Source organism: Mastigoproctus giganteus, chromosome 5 (genome assembly GCF_048544385.1).
Source record: "Mastigoproctus giganteus isolate SK-2022 chromosome 5, ASM4854438v1, whole genome shotgun sequence".
NCBI classification, from domain to species: domain Eukaryota; kingdom Metazoa; phylum Arthropoda; class Arachnida; order Uropygi; family Thelyphonidae; genus Mastigoproctus; species Mastigoproctus giganteus.
In genome coordinates this window covers 239,456,238-239,476,852 of record NC_143579.1, presented here as the reverse complement: position 1 = coordinate 239,476,852, position 20,615 = coordinate 239,456,238, and the positions used below count along the sequence as shown (strand labels likewise).

At 38.0% G+C, this 20,615-nt stretch overlaps 1 protein-coding gene across 1 annotated transcript in view; it reads right to left on the bottom strand.

Moving 5' to 3' along the window:
* Cmpk (cytidine/uridine monophosphate kinase Dak1) overlaps positions 1–20,079 on the bottom strand; it is a 91,104-nt gene extending 71,025 nt beyond the window's left edge. Inside the window, exons 1-2 of the mRNA XM_090374862.1 lie at positions 19,754–20,079; positions 15,567–15,672 (exon numbers count right to left, since the gene is read on the bottom strand). Coding sequence (XP_090230988.1) covers positions 15,567–15,672; positions 19,754–20,079 — 432 coding nt within the window. The remainder of the gene's footprint in view (positions 1–15,566; positions 15,673–19,753) is intronic.
* Positions 20,080–20,615: the final 536 nt, after the last annotated feature.

Sequence of the window (20,615 nt, the reverse complement as noted above, 5' to 3'; positions counted from 1 at the left end):
GCTACTCAAGACATCAAAGGCAGATATTGTTGGGATATCAGAGATGTGGTGTCACACAGATATAAGCAGTGAAGAATTGAAATTTGGGGAGTACAATGTGTACAGAAAGGGAGGAGGGGTAATGCTGTTAGTTAAGAAACACAAAATCTAAGGAAGTGCATCCAATTGATGTTCGTGAATAATGCAATGTTGAGTCTGTTTGGTGTGATATAAGCACTGGGAAAGGAAAAATGAGAGTAGGTGTGTGTTATAGGCCTAATGAATCTGATGACTATAATGAGCAATTGTGTAGAGAAATAGGAGTGGGCCAGTAAATCAGGATGTCTTATATAATGGGGGATTTTAACTTTCTGATATTGACTGGAACTTGTGAGTTGGTTACTCGCACACTAGCAAGACTTTTTGGATTTATTGGATGACTGTTTACTACAGCAGCATGTTCGAGAAGCAACCAGAGGGAGTAATACGCTTGATCTGATTATCAGCAGTGATTATTCATGCATTAAGAATTAGCAGATAAAGTAACCACTGGGTGACAGTAATCACAATGTACTGATGTGTGAATTACTTAAAGATGTAACTACCATCAGGGCTAAAGAGAAGGGCTTTTGCTTTCGTAAAGGTGACTACAGGGGTCTCAGGCAGTTTTTAAATTCTGTACAGTGGGAGCCAATTGATGATGTTACCAATGTTGAATTCTAAATGGGAAGCCTTCAGGGACTTAATCTTGCTACTACGCTTTTCATTCCAACTAAGAAATATTGTTCAAGGTTCAGGCAGGCGCCTCCATAGCCAGGTGGGAACGAGCAGCAGTGCGTAGCACATGCTTCTTGATTTGACCGGGGTTCGAGCCATTCACCACCAAATACGGAGGATGAGGAAAGGTCAGTGAATGACCACCGCATTTTCCGGAGCAATATGGCCTTAGTTGCTAATGCTCCTAAAAACCAAATAACAAACAAACAATCAAGGTTCAGGCCAAAATGGATGTCAGATGAATTAATGAGGCTTGTGACAGAGAAGAAAAATCTATGGGATGCATATAAATGATCAGGTGACACAGAAGCCTATGGCAGATATAAACTTGTCTGTAATCAAGTCACAAAGGAGGTTAGGCGAAAGCAGGAGAGAAATCTTTGGCAAAGGACACAAAGAAAAACAGCAAAGAGTTCTTTATTTATGTAAACTCTAGAAGGAAAGTGATTAATCAGATTGGACTGCTTAACATAGATGGGTTGACTAGATGATCATGCTCAGGTAGCTGATAAATTGAATCTATATTTACACATGAGGAGTTATTCAATGAGGGGAATGCCAGAAGTTTATCAAACAATAACAGGGAGCTAAGTGATTTTGTAATAACTGAGAACAAAGTGGAGGAGAAATTGTTGAAGTTTAAGTGGACGGGATCTATTCAGTTATATTAAAGGAGGCAGCAAAGGAAGTAACCAAACCCTTAGCCATAATTATAAGAGCTTTCTTGGACTCAGGGAAGGTTCCCATAGAGGAATGGAGATGTACAAATGTATCACCAATTCACAAAGGGTGGTTCAAAAGGTGACATAAGTAACTATAGACCTGTTAGTTTAACTTGTGTTCAGGGGAAAATAATGGAGTCACTGGTTAAAGAAGCATTGCAGGATCATCTAGACAAGACTGCAGTAATAGTTAAGATACTGCATGGGTTTGTTAAAGGGAGGTCTTGTCAGACCAATTTGATTGGATACTATGATGTGGTCACAAAGGAACTGAATGTCAAAAATTTTTGATATCATATACTTGGATTTCAGGAAAGCTTTTGATACTGTTGCACATGGAAAACTGATGTACAAATTGGAGAGGTATAGCATTAAGGGTAAGTTGCTACAATGGATAAAGGGATGGTTGAATGGGAAACAACAGAGTGGTAATCAATGGACACTGCTCGTCGTGGACAAATGTTATTAGTGGAGTTCCGCAGGGTTTGGTGCTGGGCCCATTGCTGTTTTGTGTATTCATCAATGATATTGATGAAGGTATATCAGGATTAATGTCCAAGTTTGCAGATGATACAAAGGTTGGCAGGGTTGTTAACAACAGTATGCTACTCCAAATGAATCTAGATAAGTTGGGCAAATGGGCTGAGAAGTGGCAACTGAAGTTTAACATTGACAAATGCAAAGTACTGCATATGGTAGCAATAACCGAAGAGAAACGTAACAACAGTGTGGTACTACACTCAGGGAAGTGGAAATTGAAAAAAACCTGGGGGTAATTGTGCAGTCAAATATGAAGTTTCCAAATGCCTGTCAAGACTCATGACCTGCCAGGGCAGGTCATGAGTCTTGTCAATGATATATAGGAATTTTGCTAGTAGGGACAGGGAGGTGATTATCCCATTGTACAAGGTAATGGTCAGGCCACACCTAGAGCATTGTATACAGGTTTGGAGGCCTCATTTTAGGAAGAATGTACAATTGCTAGAACGAGTACAAAGAAGGGCAACAAGATTGGTGAGGGGGAACAAAGGGGTGCTCTTACCAAGAAAAGCTTAAGTTTTGCAAATTGCAGTGCCTGGAGAGTAGGCACCATCAAGGTGAGCTGATTGAGGTGTGTAAGGCCTTGAATGGGTTGAGCAAGCCAAATGCTTGTGGGATTCTTCCTCTTGTTCAGATCAAGAACCTGAGGGGGCATAGATTCAAATTGAGGAAAGACAGTTGTAGAATGGATGTGCAGAAGTTTGCCTTTAGCCAGCGGGTGGTTGATTTGTGGAACACTTCCATCTTTTGTTGTGGAAGTTGATAGCCTAATAAATTTAAGACTGAGCTTGACAGGCATTTGGAATGAATGGAGGGGTGAAATGGGAGGGCTTTTTTTTTTATCTTTTGATGATGCTGCATTAGCTTGCTTCTTGCATCGTATTCCTCTACTAATGCTAAGTTTCCAAGAACTGCAACTTGCAGAACTGAAGTTTCATTGTAAGAGTACCCTTTTATGTCCTTGACCAACCCTGTTGCTCTTCTCTGCACCTGCTACAACAGATCTATATCTTTAAAATGAAGTGACCAGACTTACAAGGCTCGACAAAATTAACAGAACAAAATGTTTTGCACAAATATTTTATTTTATTGTGAACGGTGTCACTGAAAGGTGAATATTTGATATAATAGGCATCCAGAATGCAAATTCCAAGTGTCCAATAGAAATAGATCTACCACCTTACAGAGCTACACATTATGGGAATTATCATCATCATCATCAGCCATTTTCAATCCACTGCAGGATGAAGGCCTCTCCAGCAACTTTCCAGTTCCTTCTGTTTTGAGCACTGGCCATCCATTTACTACCCAAAAACTCATGAATTTCATCTATCCATCTCCGCCTTTGTCTTCCAGGTTTTCTTCTAGCTCCTCTTGGGTACCATTCTGTTATTTTCTTAGTCCATCTGTCATCAATGATCGCATCGTTTATTCTAGGGCACGGGCTCAATTTAATCGCATGAAATCTGAGGCAATCAAATTATACGTTAACCGAGATCTGGCTAAAGGAAAAATTCCATACAAGAAAGTGAACCATCATTTTCCTCTGCAACTTGATCCTGAATTGTGGCTCGATTTCGTCACAAGATTTAATCGTAATCCCATGCCAAACTCAGATCTGGCTCTACTAACAGAGCCCACCCAGCAAGAAGTGTTGAACACCATTCAGATCACAAAACAACAGCTGATCGTCGCCATCAATTCTCTACCTGCCTCGTCAACCACTGGTGATGATGGAGTTCCCCAATTCATGCTCAAATGCCTAAGTCCGTACATTATTCAGCCACTTTTAATTATCTTCAACCAGTTACTCTCGAACCAGATTTTCCCACAGCAATGGGAAAACTATCTTATCAAACCTTTAGCCAAAGTTCAGTCGCCATCGAAACCTAAACATTTTCGACCCATCTCCAACTCCTCCAGCCTGCTGAAGCTCCTGGAGAAGACCTTACTCCCGATCCTCACCAAGCAGATCATGCCCAGTAATCCAGCCCAAATTCACTATTCCCTTCCAAACAGATCAACGATCACAAATCTGCTAGCCACAACGAATACTATCTTGTCAGCATTCGAGAAAAGGCACGAACTAGCTGTTACTTACTTAGACATTGAGGCTGCATTTGATGCCGTCCAAGTAAACCAACTACTCACTCTCCTGGAATGCCACTTCCAGATCACAGGGAACATATTATGCTTTCTCTCCTCTCTTCTGAATAACAGAGTTATAAAGCTTCAGACAGGAGATCGCACCCTTACTAGATCCGTCACCGCAGGAGTCCCACAAGGAGGGGTCCTTTCCGGCCTTCTGTTCTCATCTATTATCTTCCCACTGGTTGCACATTCTCGATGTCTACTGAGCTATGCAGATGATATCAAGATACTTACTCCCATCATTCCTGGTCAAGACCTTGATCTGGTAAAAACGGAAATTAACAACACTCTCACTGCAGTCACATCTTACCTCTGCCAGTTCGGGCTCAAGATCAATCCTGCTAAGTCCGAATTCATGGTGTATTCATTGAAGCAACCTCCTTCTTCTCTCCAGCCTTCGGTCGGCAACACCCTCATCCCAATTGCATCCAGCCATCGTGATCTGGGCGTTGTATTCGACTCCAAACTTCGATTCAACGCACACATAGACATGCTCCTCACACGTGCTTCAAGACTCCGGTGGATAGCAAAACAGCATCTCCTTCATATCAGAGATAAAAAGACAACCGTGAGGTACATAAGAGCAATCATCTTTCCACCTTTACTCTATGCTGCTGAAATTTGGGCGTCAGCGGCACCATCAATAAAGAAACCACTCTTTGCCACAGAATTCTGGCTCCTAAAGTGGGCCAACAGGAAGCACAACCTTCCAGTTCTGATTCATACCACGCAGCTCGCCAACTCTCTCGGGATTCCACGGCTTCCCACCTTAGTCGAAGACCAACGCCTCCTAGCAACAGTCAAGATGATAACAGGCACAATCGCAACACCTTCATTCTGGGATACCTGTGGCTGGAGGATCCCCCCTGCTGCCCTTAGGGCCAATCCCGAGCTCTACTCGCATTCAGCGCGACTCCATCTCTCGGACAGGTTCCTCCCTCAGCAGATGTTCAAGCAAACCCAGGCACTTGACGCCGACCTGAACAAATTCGCTGTTGACCGGACTTACAGGAAAAAAATTATGTCTAGTAGGACTAATAAGCATTGACATGTGTACCTTACATCTGTTCCTGTCTGATTGAGCTGGTGCTCTTATCTCGATGTTAAGTCAGCTCAATCAGACCTAACTCTCGTAAGGAGTTCTCTCCTTTGTATAAAATATGTTTTCCTTTGTAAAATTACCTGTTTTTGTAAATTAATTGTTCTATTTTCCCAGAAGTTTCGGGAGGTTGTAAAAATGTAAACCCCTGGCTTTTTGGCCATGAAGGGCATTAAAGATTATCTCTCTCTCTCTCTATCATGTCTTCGAGCTATGTATCCTGCCCAAGACCATTTTAGTTCTTTAGTTTTGATAAGAATGTCCTTTACTTGAGTTTGTTGCCTAATCCATGTGTTTCTCTTCTTATCTAACAGTCTGATTCCCAATATGATTCGCTCCATTCTTCGCTGTGTAGTTCTCAGCTTCTCTTCCATTCTTTTGGTGAGTGCCCAAGTTTCACTTCCATAAGTCATGATGGGGAGTATACATTGGTCCATTATTTTACGTTTCAGACAAACTGGGATATTGCTCTTCAGTATGTGACTATATTTCCTGAATGCTATCCATCCAAAATTTATTCTTCTCTTGACTTCCAGCCATTTATCATTATTACAGCTAATAACTTGTCCCAGATAAGTATATGACTCCACCTTTTCAATTACTGCTCCTTCAATCATTATTTCCCTTTCCGTGGCATACTTGTTCATCATTACTTTTGTTTTAGCCATATTCATCTTTAGTCCAAATTCCTTACTAACTGTGCATAACTGATTAAGATTTTCCTCTAATTCTTTGGGATCGTGGCTTATAACCACAATGTCATCTGCAAATCGTAAATGGTTTAGGTACTCTCCGTTCACACTGACTCCTTTCTGCGACCAGTCTAATCTTCTGAAAGCTTCCTCAAGGGCAGCAGTAAACAGCTTCGGAGATATTGTGTCTCCTTGTCAAACTCCTTTCTCGATTTTAAATTTGCTACTGTCTTTGTCTAGTCTAATAAAGGAGGTAGCACTCTCATATATTTTCTTCAAAATCATAATATATGGGGTATCTATGCCTTGTCTTTCCAGTGCCCGAAACATTGCCTTATGCTGTATGGAGTCAAATGCCTTTTCATAATCCACAAATCCCAGGCATAATGGTGTTTTATATTCATTTGCTTTCTCCATTAGCTGTGATATTACGTGAAGGTGATCCATAGTTGAGAATCCTGTCCTAAAGCCAGCTTGCTCTTTCGGTTGATTTTCATCAAGTATTCTTTCTAATCTGTTAGTAATGACCCTTGTGACCAACTTATAGATGTGGGATAACAAGCTAATTGGTCTATAGTTTCCAATTTCTAATTTATCTCCTTTCTTATGCAGCAAAACTATGACTGCATTATTCCACTGCTTAGGCGTCCACCTTTTCTAATGCACTTTATGAAGAGCCTTGCCAGTTTTTGTGCTATGTCTCTTCCTCCCAATTTTAACAACTCTACAGTAACTTCATCTTCCCCCGGGGCTTTCCGATTCTTCATTTTCTTCAATGCATGTTCTACCTCATCAGGAAGAATATTGGGTATGTCGTATGTGTAGATACTTTGTAATCCATCCTCCCCACTGCTGGTATCATTCCCTCGCTCGTTGTATAATTCTCTATAGTAGTCTTCTGCTATTTGAATTATGCCTTCTCTGCTGTTTATAAGTACACCATCGCTATTCTTCAGTTTCAGTATCATTTGTCTTTCTATATTACTGCTCATGGCTGCTGATTTAAATCCTTTGTTTTCCCTTAATGCTTGTTCTACTTTTCTTGTGTTAAATCTTCTTATGTCCTCTCTGAGTCTCTTTCTAATGGCTTTGCATAACTCAGTATACTCAATTTTCTCCCTGTCAGTGTTTTTCTTGCTCTTCATTTGTTGTCTTCGGTTCATCATGACAAGTGTTTCTTGACTAATTTTTTCTTCTTTGGATTTCTGTTTCCCTATAGGTTTCTTGGGCTTTATCACTTTCAGAAAGTTGTAATATTCCTCGTCGATATCTTGGTCCTGAGCAGTCTGCAGAAGCTCAAACTTGTTCTTAAGTTCCAGTACATACTACTTTTTCTCCTCTGTTATCTCAAAGACCTTTGTATTATTTACTCGAGTCAGTTTTTTCCTTTCCTACATCTATATCAAGTGTACATCTTACCATTCTGTGTTCACTTCCAACATATACCTTATTCAGGACGGTAACATCATTCACAATATATCTTCTGTTAGTGAGGATGAAGTCGATTTCATTAGTTGTTAATCCATTTGGACTCTTCCATGTCCACTTTCTGTTCACCCTTTTCTTTAAAAAAAAGTGTTCATTACTGACAGTCCTTGAGATTCTGCAAATTCCACAAGTCTTTCACCTCTTTTATTTCTTTCACCAATTCCAAAATTTCCTATAGTTCCTCTTTCTGCGCTGTTTTGCCTTTTTCCAACCTTAGCATTGAAGTCCCCCATAATAATAGTGTAGTGGGTTTTCTGCTCATCTAGAAGACTCAATTTCGGTGTACATTTCTTCAACCTCTTCATCATCATGGCTCGATGTTGGTGCATAAATCATTATAATCTTTAGCTTCTACCTCTTAGAAATCTTGAGTATTAGTCTTGACACCCTTGGGGATGTACTTTTGAATTCCAAAATGTTGTTTTTAAAATCTTTATGGACCAGAAACCCAACTCCACCTTCACTCCTTTCACTGTTTCCATTTTATAAATTATAAAATTATAATTTATAAAATAATTGATTTATAATTTTTTGGTGTAGGCAGAAAATGAAGTTTGAGATTCGGAGCAAGTCCACTGCAAAATATGCTACTTTTTTAACATCCTCAGAATATTTATTGAAAAGTCAGGGTTTATATAATAAAGGGCAAGATTTTAGGATGAAATGTAGAATAAAGGATTTTATCCCTACAAGAACAATTTCACTAATGTGAGCTGAGCATTGGGATTGAAAAATTTAAAACAAACAAATTTTTAATGTAAATATGAGGTGCGGCTATTAAATAGCAAGACAGTTGCAATAAAATAAATTGTAACGAATATTTCATACCTTACAAGTTATTCCCTACAGAATAATTGCCTTGTGCTTGCATACTACTCCATATATTTCTTATAAGCACAGAAATGTTTCTGGAAGTCACTTCTGTTAAGTCTTTTTTAACACTTCAGTCATTTTTTTCTGAATGTCTTCAATGGACCCCCTTAGTACACTTTTCAGTTTAGGGAAGAGAAAAAGTCACAGGGGCTAGGTCAGTTGAGCAGGTTGCATGTTCACACACATGCAGGGATTTGTTTTTTGGCCAGAAACTGATGACCAGAGAGCCATTGCATTGTCTCAATGGAGCATCTAACCATCCTTTCACAATTCAGCAATTGTACTGTCAGACATGAAGTTCTCTAAGCAGTGCAGAGATTGGCTGCTAGGAGAGCTTTTTTGTCGATAATATACAGGAATTTTTCCAGGAGGGATAAAGAGATAATTATTCCACTGCATAAGGTAATGGTAAGACCACATCTTGAGTACTGTATACAGATCTGGAAGCCTCGTTTTAGAAAGGATAAGGTTCTGTCTGAAAAGGTGCAAGGAAAGCACTGAGATAAGACAAGGAGAACAAAAGGGTACTCTTACCAAAAAAGAATTCAGTTCTGCAAATTGCAATGTCTGGAAACTAGACATTCCAAAGGAGGTGTTTAAGGCTTTGAATGGATTAAACAAGCTAACTTTTCATGGCATCCTTACTCTTGCTTAGATAACACACAATGAGAGAAATTTAAACTGAGAAAGGATGATTGCTAGAGATAAATGTGAAAATTTGTTTGCAGTCAGAGGTTAGTTGATTTTCAAAACAAATTTCCATTTGGTGTTGTGAAAGTGGGTAGTTTGACTAAATTTAAGGAAGAATTAGAAATTATTAGAGGAGATGGAAAAGTGACATGGGAAGTTTTTTGTTTATTTTTATTTTATTATTTTTTGCTGATGCTGTATAAGCTTTCTTCATTGCATCATTTGCCAATACTAATATTAATGTTATAAAAACCACCTGCTTTTTCCAAAATATCTCCCTTTTTTATTCCAGCCAAAAAGTCTGTTGTTTTTTTCTCCTACTGCCAAATAATCAATATCCCGCTTTTTGAAAGTAAAAAGTTGGCAGCTATGTCCTTCAGAAAAGAGACCATTGCCAAGTTATGATCTAAGCTAACAAGATGATCACTAACGCTGACTGTGAACTTTGAAAGACTGTTGGTAAAGATAAGATAATGCTGAGTGTGTGTTTAAGTTTGTCCAGTGTTCTGGTAAGTGAATGCACATGTTGTGCTAAGTCATTAGTAATCACAAAATGCCTCATCATCTTGATCACCCAGGCCAAAGATGGGCAATGCACCTGAAGAAATTGGCAAAAAAAAAAAAAAAAACCACATCAGGAAAGACTTTGGATATGGATGGGGACTACAGAGCTCGATAACTAGGTATCTAAAAAGACCTAATTGAGGTATATAAATGAGGCTTATAGATTTGGTATAAGGCTCCTAGAGGGAAAAAGTAAAATGAATGAGGACAACATTCACTGTTATAAATGATTTCAGAACTAGAGGAAAAATAATAGGAAAAGAGCTTCCTCCACGAGTAGTTGAGGACAACAATTTGCGGAAATTCAAAGGTCAGCTGGATAGGTAACTATGTGGGGAGGGAGTAAAACAGATACATTATTTTAAACAGATACACCACATGGCTAATACTAATAATACTTAAAACTATTAAATGCTCTGTAAACATATTTCCTACATTAAAACAAAGGTGTGGTGTATATTCAGTACAGGGCAAAGTTGGAAAAAGGTTGAGTTAGGATTGAAGTGTCTGCAATTCTGCACAGACATGATAGAAGGTAGTACATGCTGAGAGCCTTGTCAATCAATTGGGCACTGGAGAGAATGTGCAAGGCTCATGGGGTAGAATTTTTTTCAGCGTGGTCTATGCTTGTTAATAGGAGAGACTTTTTTTACAGGGATGGAATACACTTAAATAAAATGGGTGCTATCAAGGCAATGATAGGTGGGTCAGAAAGCTGCTAGCTTGGGGGAATACACAGAATAATAGATTAACTAGAGCTACTGGCAGAGATTATTCTTGCATTGCATCAATTGGAAAATGCAGCAGCCTGGAAAGCAAGTTGTTGAGGATTTAAGGACTCGCTGTGGGTCATCATGGAACCAGCAAATACATGGGCTGTGTAAGGGTAACTAAGAGTAAGAATATGTTCATGTAAATTAGTTTGTTGTATTTGAAGTACTGATTAATCATCAAATGCAGATATTGCAGGGATGGCAGAGACATGGTGTCACTTAGACATAACTGAGGCTGAATTTCGGGAGTACAATGTATACAGGAAGAACAGACAGGGCAGAATGGGTGTGTGTGGGGGGGGGGTGATGCTTTAAGTTAAGAAGCATATTAAATCCAAGACAGTGTATACACCCAACATGGGTGACAAGTGCAATGCTAGTATGATATAGCACTGGAAAAACAAAATTAAGAGGAGGAGTGTGTTATAGGTCTAATAACTGTGATGATTATACCAAATAGCTATACAGAGAAATAGTGGGTCAGAAAATCAGAATGTCTTATAATGCGAAATTTGAACTTTCCAGATGCTGACTGGAATTAGTGGGTTGGCCATTCACACACTGACAAGACTTTTGCAGATTCCTTGGATGACTGTTTTCTTCAGCAGCACGTTAGACAGGCAACAAGAGGAAGCAATACTCTTGATCTGGCTATCAGCAGTAACTCTTCATGCATTAAGAATATGTAGGTAAAAGACCCACTAGGTGACAGCGATCAGTGTACTAATGTGGAATTTAATCAAAAGCATAACTACTGTCAAGGGTAAAGGCTTTTGCTTTCGTAAGAGTGACTACAGTTGTCTTACACAGTCTTTAAATTCTATGCAGTGAGACCAACTGATGATGTTACCAACTACAAATTCTAAATATGGGAAAGTAATCAAATAAGCTACTACGCTTTACACACCAATGAAGAAATACTGTCCAAGACCCAAATGGATGTCATAAGAAAATTCAGAGAAGAAAATTGTCTGGGATGCATATAAATTATCAGGCGACACACACAGAAACATATGGTATATATAAATCTGTAATCAAGTCACAAAGGAGGTTAGGCAAGCTAAGGCAGATGAGAAGTCTGGCAAAGAATGCCAAAAATGCAACAAAGACTTCTACTGTTAATACTTATATTAACAGTAGAAGGAAGTGGTTGAATCACATTGGCCACTTGATATCAATGGGCTAACTGCTGATGACCCTGTTCAGGTTGCTGACAAATTGAATAGATATTTTGCATCTACATTCACACATGAGGAATTCTTTAAGGGTGGGAATATCAGAAGTTTAACAAACTCCAAAAGGAAAACTGGAAGTGGAAGAGAAATTGTTGAAGCTGAACATAAGAGGCACCTGGGGTGGATGGAATCTATCCAATCATATTAAGAGAGGCAACAGGGAGATGAGCAAACCCTTTGCAATAATTATGAGAGCATCCTTGGATTCAGAGGAGGATCCCATGGTTTGGAGATGTGTGAAGGCATCCCCAATTCATAAATGGGATTACAAGGTGACATGAGTAATTACAGACCTGTCAGCTTAACACCTGTTTCAGGGAAAATAATGAAGTCATGGGTTAAAGAAGTAATGCAAGACTATTTGGACAGGAATGCAATTATATTGCATTCACAGCAAGGATTTGTTAAGGGGGTGGCCTGTCTAACCAATTTGATGGGTTGCTATGATACAGTGACCAAGGAACTGGATACAAAAAATAATTTTGTTATCATATACTGGATTTCAGGAAAGCTTTTGATACTTTTGCACATAAAAGACTGCTGTATAAACTGAAGCAAGGTGGCATTATGGGCAAGTTACTACTACGGATAAAGTTAGCATTAGTTCAGGCATATGATGCAAGAAAACAAGCTTATAGAGCACAAGCTTATAGAGCATCAGGGAGAAAATTGAGTATACTGAGTTATGCAAAGCCATTAGAAAGAGACTCAGAGAGGACATAAGAAGATTTAACACAAGAAAAGTAGAACAAGCATTAAGGGAAAACAAAGGATTTAAATCAGCAGCCATGAACAGTAATACAGAAAGACAAATAATACTGAAACTGAAGAATAGCGATGGTGTACTTATAAACAGCAGAGAAGGCATAATTCAAATAGCAGAAGACTACTATAGAGAATTATACAAGGAGCAGGGGAATGATGCCAGCAGTGGGGAAGATGGATTGCAAAGTAGCAACACATACGACATACCCAATATTCTTCCTGATGAGGTAGAGCATGCATTGAAGAAAATGAAGAATCAGAAAGCCCCGGGGGAAGATGAAGTTACTGTAGAGTTGTTAAAATTGGGAGGAAGAGACATAACACAAAAACTGGCAAGGCTCTTCACAAAGTGCATTAGAAAAGGTGTGACGCCTAAGCAGTGGAATAATGCAATCATAGTTTTGCTGCATAAGAAAGGAGATAAATCAGAAATTGGAAATTATAGACCAATTAGCTTGTTATCCCACATCTACAAGTTGTTCACAAGGGTCATTACTAACAGATTAGAAAGAATACCGGATGAGAATCAACCGAAAGAGCAAGCTGGCTTTAGGACAGGATTCTCAACTATGGATCACCTTCATGTAATGTCACAGCTAATGGAGAAAGCAAATGAATATAAAACACCATTATGCCTGGCATTTGTGGATTATGAAAAGGCATTTGACTCCATACAGCATAAGGCAATGTTTCGGGCACTGGAAAGACAAGGCATTGATACCCCATATATTATGATTTTGAAGAAAATATACGAGAGTGCTACCTCCTTTATTAGATTAGACAAAGACAGTAGGAAATTTAAAATTGAGAAAGGAGTTCGACAAGGAGACACAATATCTCCGAAGCTATTTACTGCTGCCCTTGAGGAAGCTTTCAGAAGATTAGACTGGTCGCAGAAAGGAGTCAATGTGAATGGAGAGTACCTAAACCATTTACGATTTGCAGATGACATTGTGGTCATAAGCCATGATCCCAAAGAATTAGAGGAAAATCTTAATCAGTTATGCACAGCTAGTAAGGATTTTGGACTAAAGATGAATATGGCTAAAACAAAAGTAATGATGAACAAGTATGCCACAGAAAGGGAAATAATGATTGAAGGAGCAGTAATTGAAAAGGTGGAGTCATATACTTATCTGGGACAAGTTATTAGCTGTAATAATGATAAATGGCTGGAAGTCAAGAGAAGAATAAATTTTGGATGGATAGCATTCAGGAAATATAGTCACATACTGAAGAGCAATATCCCAGTTTGTCTGAAACGTAAAATAATGGACCAATGTATACTCCCCATCATGACTTATGGAAGTGAAACTTGGGCACTCACCAAAAGAATGGAAGAGAAGCTGAGAACTACACAGCGAAGAATGGAGCGAATCATATTGGGAATCAGACTGTTAGATAAGAAGAGAAACACATGGATTAGGCAACAAACTCAAGTAAAGGACATTCTTATCAAAACTAAAGAACTAAAATGGTCTTGGGCAGGACACATAGCTCGAAGACATGATGACAGATGGACTAAGAAAATGACAGAATGGTATCCAAGAGGAGCTAGAAGAAAACCTGGAAGACAAAGGCGGAGATGGATAGATGAAATTCATGAGTTTGTGGGTAGTAAATGGATGTCCAGTGCTCAAAACAGAAGGAACTGGAAAGTTGCTGGAGAGGCCTTCATCCTGCAGTGGATTGAAAATGGCTGATGATGATGATGATGATGAGAGCATCAGCCAAAAAAAAAAGTTCCCATTTCACCCATCCAGTCACTCCAAATGTTTGTCTAGTTCAGCCTTAAATTTATTTAAGCTACAAACCTCCACAACAACAGATAAAAATAAAAAAAATAAATTTTCTGTTTATACTTTGGGACAACCAAACAGTCAGAGGAGTTCACAAAATAGACAGAATACAAGAAACAGCACCGTATTTAGCAGTCAGGGGCTCGAACCCCGGTCACTCAAGGCAGCCTGACCACTTGGCTACAGCAGCCGCGTCAGATGGAAGTCTGTTCCAGCAATCAACTACCCACTGGCTAAAGGCAAACTTCTGCACATCTATTCTACAACTGTCTTTTCTCATTTTGAATCTATGCCCTCTCAGGTTCTTAATCTGAGCAAGCAGAAGTATCCCATCAGCATTGAGCCTGCTCAAACCATTCAAGGCATTGTACACCTGAATCAGATCACTTCGCAGGTGCCTAGTCTCCGGATGTTGCAACTTACAGAATTTAAGCCTCTCCTAGTAAGAGAACCCCTTTGTTCCTCTCACCAATCTTGTTGTTCTCTGTACTCGTTCTAGCAACTCTACATCCTTCCTAAAATGAGGAATCCAGACCTGTACACAGTACTCAAAGTGTGGCCTGACCACTGCCTTATACAAAGGTATAATCACATGTTATCAGTAGAGTTCCCCAGAATTCAGTGCTGGACCCATTGTTGCTCTTTCAATATTTATTAATGATACCAATGAAAGAATATCAGGCTTAATGTCAAAGTTTGCAGATAATACAAAGGTTTGCAGGGTGGTTAACGGCAGTATGCTACTGTAATAAGATTTAGAAATTAGGTCAATGGGCTGAGAAATGGCAGTTGAAGTTTAACATTGAAAAATGCAAGGTACTACATATGGGTAGCAGTAATCCCAGAGTAACTTATCAATTGTGTGGAACTACTCAGAGGTTAGCAGAAAATGAAAAAGTCAGATATGAAATTCTCTGAGCAGTGCAGACGTGCTGCAATGATATAAAAAAAAACTTTGCTAGTAGGGATAGGGATAAGGAGGTGAATATCCCTTTATACAAGGCCATGGTTAGACCATATCTAGAGTATTATATACAGGTCTAGAGGCCTCACTTTAGGATGTAGATCTGCTGGAACAGATGAAGAGAAGGGCAACCAAATTGGTGAAGGGAACAAAAGGGTTCCCTTATCTAGAAAGGCTTCAGTTCTGCAAACTACAACATCTGGAGACTAGGCACCAGGGAGTGAGTGATTGATTGATTATTAAAATAGGCTTCATCTGTTGTGGAAGTGGATGGTTTGAATAAATTCAAGGAAAACCTTGGAGGGGTAAGGATGGGTGAAGTGTGTGTGGTTTTTTTTTGGCTGATGCTATATAAGCTTGCTTTCTTGCATCATTTGCCACTACTACTACTACTCTGTGCAAATTTATAATACTCAAATCACATACAATTTGTACAATAAATGAAAAACTCTTACCTTCACAATCTTTTCACACTGAGTTCCCTTTCCAGCACCCGGAGCTCCCAGTACAAACACCACATTTGGTTTTGCTGTCATGGTCAATAACTGCCTGATGATCAACCTGAAGGACATGCACTAAGCACATCAATTTAAAGGTAGATATTCAATTTAATTTTGTCAATTAATTTATTTTATGTACTAGCTTACTGTAATTAAGTATATAAGTTAATGAAATCTAAATTATATATTCAAAGACATAAGAACTAACCGGCTTGTTTAATGGGCAAGTACTTCCAAAAAAAAAACCCACCAGAATATGAAATGTAAGGTGTAAATAAAATATATTGTAAAGATCCCCAATTCAGAGAATTGGGAATCTTAGCACTATAGTTTCTGTTTACATTAGAAATCACACATTCTAAAGTAAGCGTTGAATGGCATGCTCACAGATTTGCTAGAAAAAAAAAATAATAAATACTTCTCTATATAAAAAAAAATATATAATTTATTGTCGGCTGTGACATGATTTATTTGATATGATCCTAAAGATCTTCAATCAAACAAGAGGGAAAAAAAAATAACTCTGCATATTTCTATTCGAGACACTGAACAACACGAGTACAGAGCCATGCTGTGCAATGTTTAGAACAACATGGGTGCAGAGCCAGAACTACAGGACTTTACAGGTATGCAGCTTTGAGAAATATGAAAGTCATTGTTTTCTTTAAACCACTGTTTAGCCATTCATGAAGATCTGTGGGACCAGGTAATGGATACTAATCCTTCCAATTTCTTAGTTTATTTCTAAACTTTAAATTGTTTACTACACACTGAGGTGCTATCGCTGCCAGGTTAGCCTGGCAATGTTGGGTACCCAGCAGGTTCTCCTCAAAAATAAAGTTTGTTAACTGTTAATGATTAAAAACCTGAAATTTTTTTTATGTTCCTAAATACAATCAAACTTTTACTGCAATAGTTTTTTTTTTTTTTTTTTTATGGATTACGTACAGAAATTATGCATGAAAAACTGTCAAGTGCCTAACCACTATCTCAGCAACTAGTTTCCTTTTGCTTGAAGAGTGGCACGGTACTGGACAAGTGTCAAGGGTGTGCTTGCTTCAAGTTTGAGGTTCCTTACTTTTCCTTTCTCACTAGTTTAACAAACATCAACTGTATTAACCTTGATGTTTTCAAAGATTTATTGTTGTTTTCACACAGTAAAGACGACAACCCAAAACCAGATATTCTCCCAAAAGGGCAATTACTCTGAAGGAAGCAACACATGCAATTTCAAAGATTGTGACAGCACTAAATTTAAGATAAATTTTGAAATAAACTTGGAAATGGAAGTAACTAATAGTATCAAATATACATTTTAAAATAAAGATTTATATGCACAATAAACAGAAATATGTGCAGGCACATACTTGAAAGTTCACATATTTCAGTCTTTTAAATTGGAAAATTAAAGACACAGAGACTGGTGCTTCTGTTTTAAGTGCAAAATGTGTTTTTTTTTTTTTTTTGTTGAATTTTCAGCAGAATTAACATTTCTTTTTGTATTTTTGAAAATAAAAGCCATAAAACAGTGTTTTAAAAATTTATTTTTCTTTATAATTTAAAAAAGTTACAATAAGTACACACTAGTTGCACACTATTAAGAAAAGATGAAATATTGGCACTCACTATTCCAGGAAGAATTAAAAAAAAAAAAAACTAAAATTGAAAAGGAAATTGAAACTTGTCAGATGTATTTCCTGCAAATGAGGATTCCACCACTGCTGCTGGGTAAAACCATGCAAGTATATCAAGATCTGAGAGATTCTGAAACTGCATTGATTTAGATTTCTACATAAAAAGTATTTCTCATGTTAAGTTGCTTTAATATGACAATCAGATTTAGTATATAAGAATAAGGGAAGAAACACATTGGTCCACTATACAGGAATGGAACTACTGATAATCCTATTCAGGTTGCAGACAAACTGAATTCACGAGTACAGAGATGGGCAATGAGATTGGCGAGGGGAACAAAGAGTTGCTCTTAACAAGAATGGCTTAAGTTCTGAAAATTGCAGCATCTGGAGACAATGAAGCTGCAATGTGATCTGACTAAGGTGTATAAGGCCTTCAATGGTTTGAGCAAGCTAAATGCTGATGAGATTCTTCCTCTTGCTCTGATTACGATCCTGAGGGGGCACAAATTCAAATTGAAAAAAGCCAGTTGTAGAATAGATGTGTGGAAATTTTTCTTTAGGCAGTGGGTGATTGATTGCTGGAGCAAATTTCTTGGTCGTTGTGGAAGTTGATAGCATAAATAAATTCAAGGGTGAGAGAGATGTGCTGTATAAGCTTGCTTTCTTGCATCCTATGCCTCTACGAATTGCTAATATGCAGCTACATTCATACATGAATGTTTATAGGGATGGAAACACCACTGGTAGACCAAGCTATAACTTGGAGCTGAAATGTTTGTGATATATGAGAAGAAAGTGGAAGAGAAATTGAAGGTAAAACTTAAGACACCCGAGGCTGATATAATCCACCCAATTATATTAAAAGAAATATCAAAGGGACAAGCAAACCCTCGGCCATAATTTTGAAAGCATTCTTGTATTCAGGGGAGATACAAACTGTAGATGTGCAAATATCTTCCTATTCACAAGGGGGAGAGGTGATTTTAAGGAAAAAGTCAATTACAGAGCTGTAAGTTTAACTTCTGTTCTAGAAAAATAGAGAATCAATGGTTAAAGAAGTAATACGGGTTCACCCTATCTTACCAATCTGACATACTGACGAAGGAACTGAATGTGAAAAATACTTCTGACATGTTCCACACTTCTAATGCCACACTGCTCCAACAAATTGGAGCAGTGTGGCATTAGAAGCAAGTTATCATTATGGATAAAAGGATAGGTGAGTAGCAGAAGAAAGGGGTGGTTATAAATAAGCACTGCTCTTCTTGGGGTAAAATTATTAGTGGGAGTCCTTCAGGATTCAGTGCTGGGGCCCATTACTATTTTCAATATTTGTTAATGATATTGATAAAGGCATATAAAACTGTCTAAGTCTGGAGATGAAACAAAGGTAGGCAAGGTGATGAATGAAAGGATTCAAGGCACATTGCTGCAACAACAACTAAAAAAGTTAGGCAGATGGGCAACTGAGGTTTAAATGCAATGTATTGCATATGGGCAGCAGTAATCCCAGAATGACATACCATCCACTGGGTGGAAGTATGAAAGGAACCTGGAGTTATTGTGCTGTCTGACATCTTAAGCAGTGCAGTGAGGATAGCTTGTGGAGTTCTGTCAATGACATATAGAAATTTTGGCAGCAGGAACATGGTGGTAATCATCCTCTTGTATAAAGCAATGGTTAGACTGCACATTGAATACTGCAAACAGGTCTGGAAGTCTCATTTTAAGAAGAATGTGAAACTGGTGGAATGAGTGTGGAAAAGGGAAACAAGATTAGATAAACTTTTAGAGGAAATGGATGTGTGAATTTTTTTTTTGCTGATGCTACATAAGCTTATACATACACTTGTATATAGTAATGGAGGCATCACATGCCTTCATTACTATACTACCATAAAAGCACTCTCAAGGAAACCTGATCGAGGTGTTAAGGCTTAAATGAATTGAGTTAACTAAACTCTGATAGCATCCATACTCTTGAAAAAGGATGGTTGCAGAACAGATGTGTGAAAATGCATTGTTGAAACAGAAGGCTTTTTTTTTTGATATTGTATAAACATCTTTCTTCTTTGCATCATCTGCCACTACCAATACTAATATTGACATTTCTACTGAAGTTGTAGCCCTCAGCATATACTCCCCATTTCAAGATTCACATGCCCACCTCTACCTTGAATTAAAGCCTGTCACACAGTGACCATTGAATGCAGAAAAAATGGAATACTGTTATAAACAACATAGTTTCTAACAGCAACTTATTTATAAAAACAGTTCCACAGCTACAGTCAGATATTAATAATGAACAGAATATTATAGAAGCCAGTCATACAAATGTAAATTTTTTAATATTTTTATGCTGTTAAACCATTTTTTAAATTAAGGACTGAGGTAAAACTATCACTCAAAGTTAAATTGATATTTCTTTGCTATTTCAACCTCATGTAGAGTGTTCAAAGAGTTATGTAACCTGTGTGTGCAATAAGATTCACGAAGAAAGGTTACCTCTGCACAGCTCTGTGAGTTGATCCCAGTGATACGCCTGCTTGTTCAGAAAGGCATCTAAGTGAATTATTGGGGCTGAGTGCCATAACTTGCATCTCAAGTAATTTTTTTTCTGTGAGAATAGGTGGTCGTCCTGACCTTGGACGATCATTAACACTGCCTGTTTCATGAAAACGATCATATAACCTTTTAATTGTTGATTTTGCAGGTCTGGGTGCATTAGGAAAAGCTTCTACAAACTGAGATGCTGCATCCTCATAACTCCGACAACGAATATAAGTCTCAAGTATGAAAATCCTTTCTTTTAGCTGATATTTATATGCCATTTTTTCTTGGTATTTCTTCAATCTGTAAAAGAGGAATCACCAATTTCACTTTTCTATTCTCTTTAACAGAGACATTAATAAACCAACTTTAAAGTCTGTTTAAATAACTTGCACATTGTAAAGACAGCTATCACGTGTGCAAACAGAAAACTTAAAATATGAACCTGAATCTAAAAATACGAAGGCCTGGCAAGAATGTTTCAGTATACTGTTATTTGAAAATATCAACAACGCTCAGTATAATAACATACTGCAGAACTATGGTGATGGCAGGTGAATTATGCAGAATTTTTTCAAAAGAAATTTAAACCATTTCTAAATGGAATGAGGCAACGATAATACCACTGAGAGAAAAAAAAAAAAATTATGGCCAGGGTAGTAAATCTGAATTATAGGACTAACTAAATTCAGTTTATGAAAGAAGAAAGCAAAAGAAAATAAAGAAAGTATTTTTTTAATAACCAGACCTACAGACCAGCAACCCTGAATTGGGAGTGCTGTGGCACTTAAGGGTATTATCCATAAAATACTTTAAG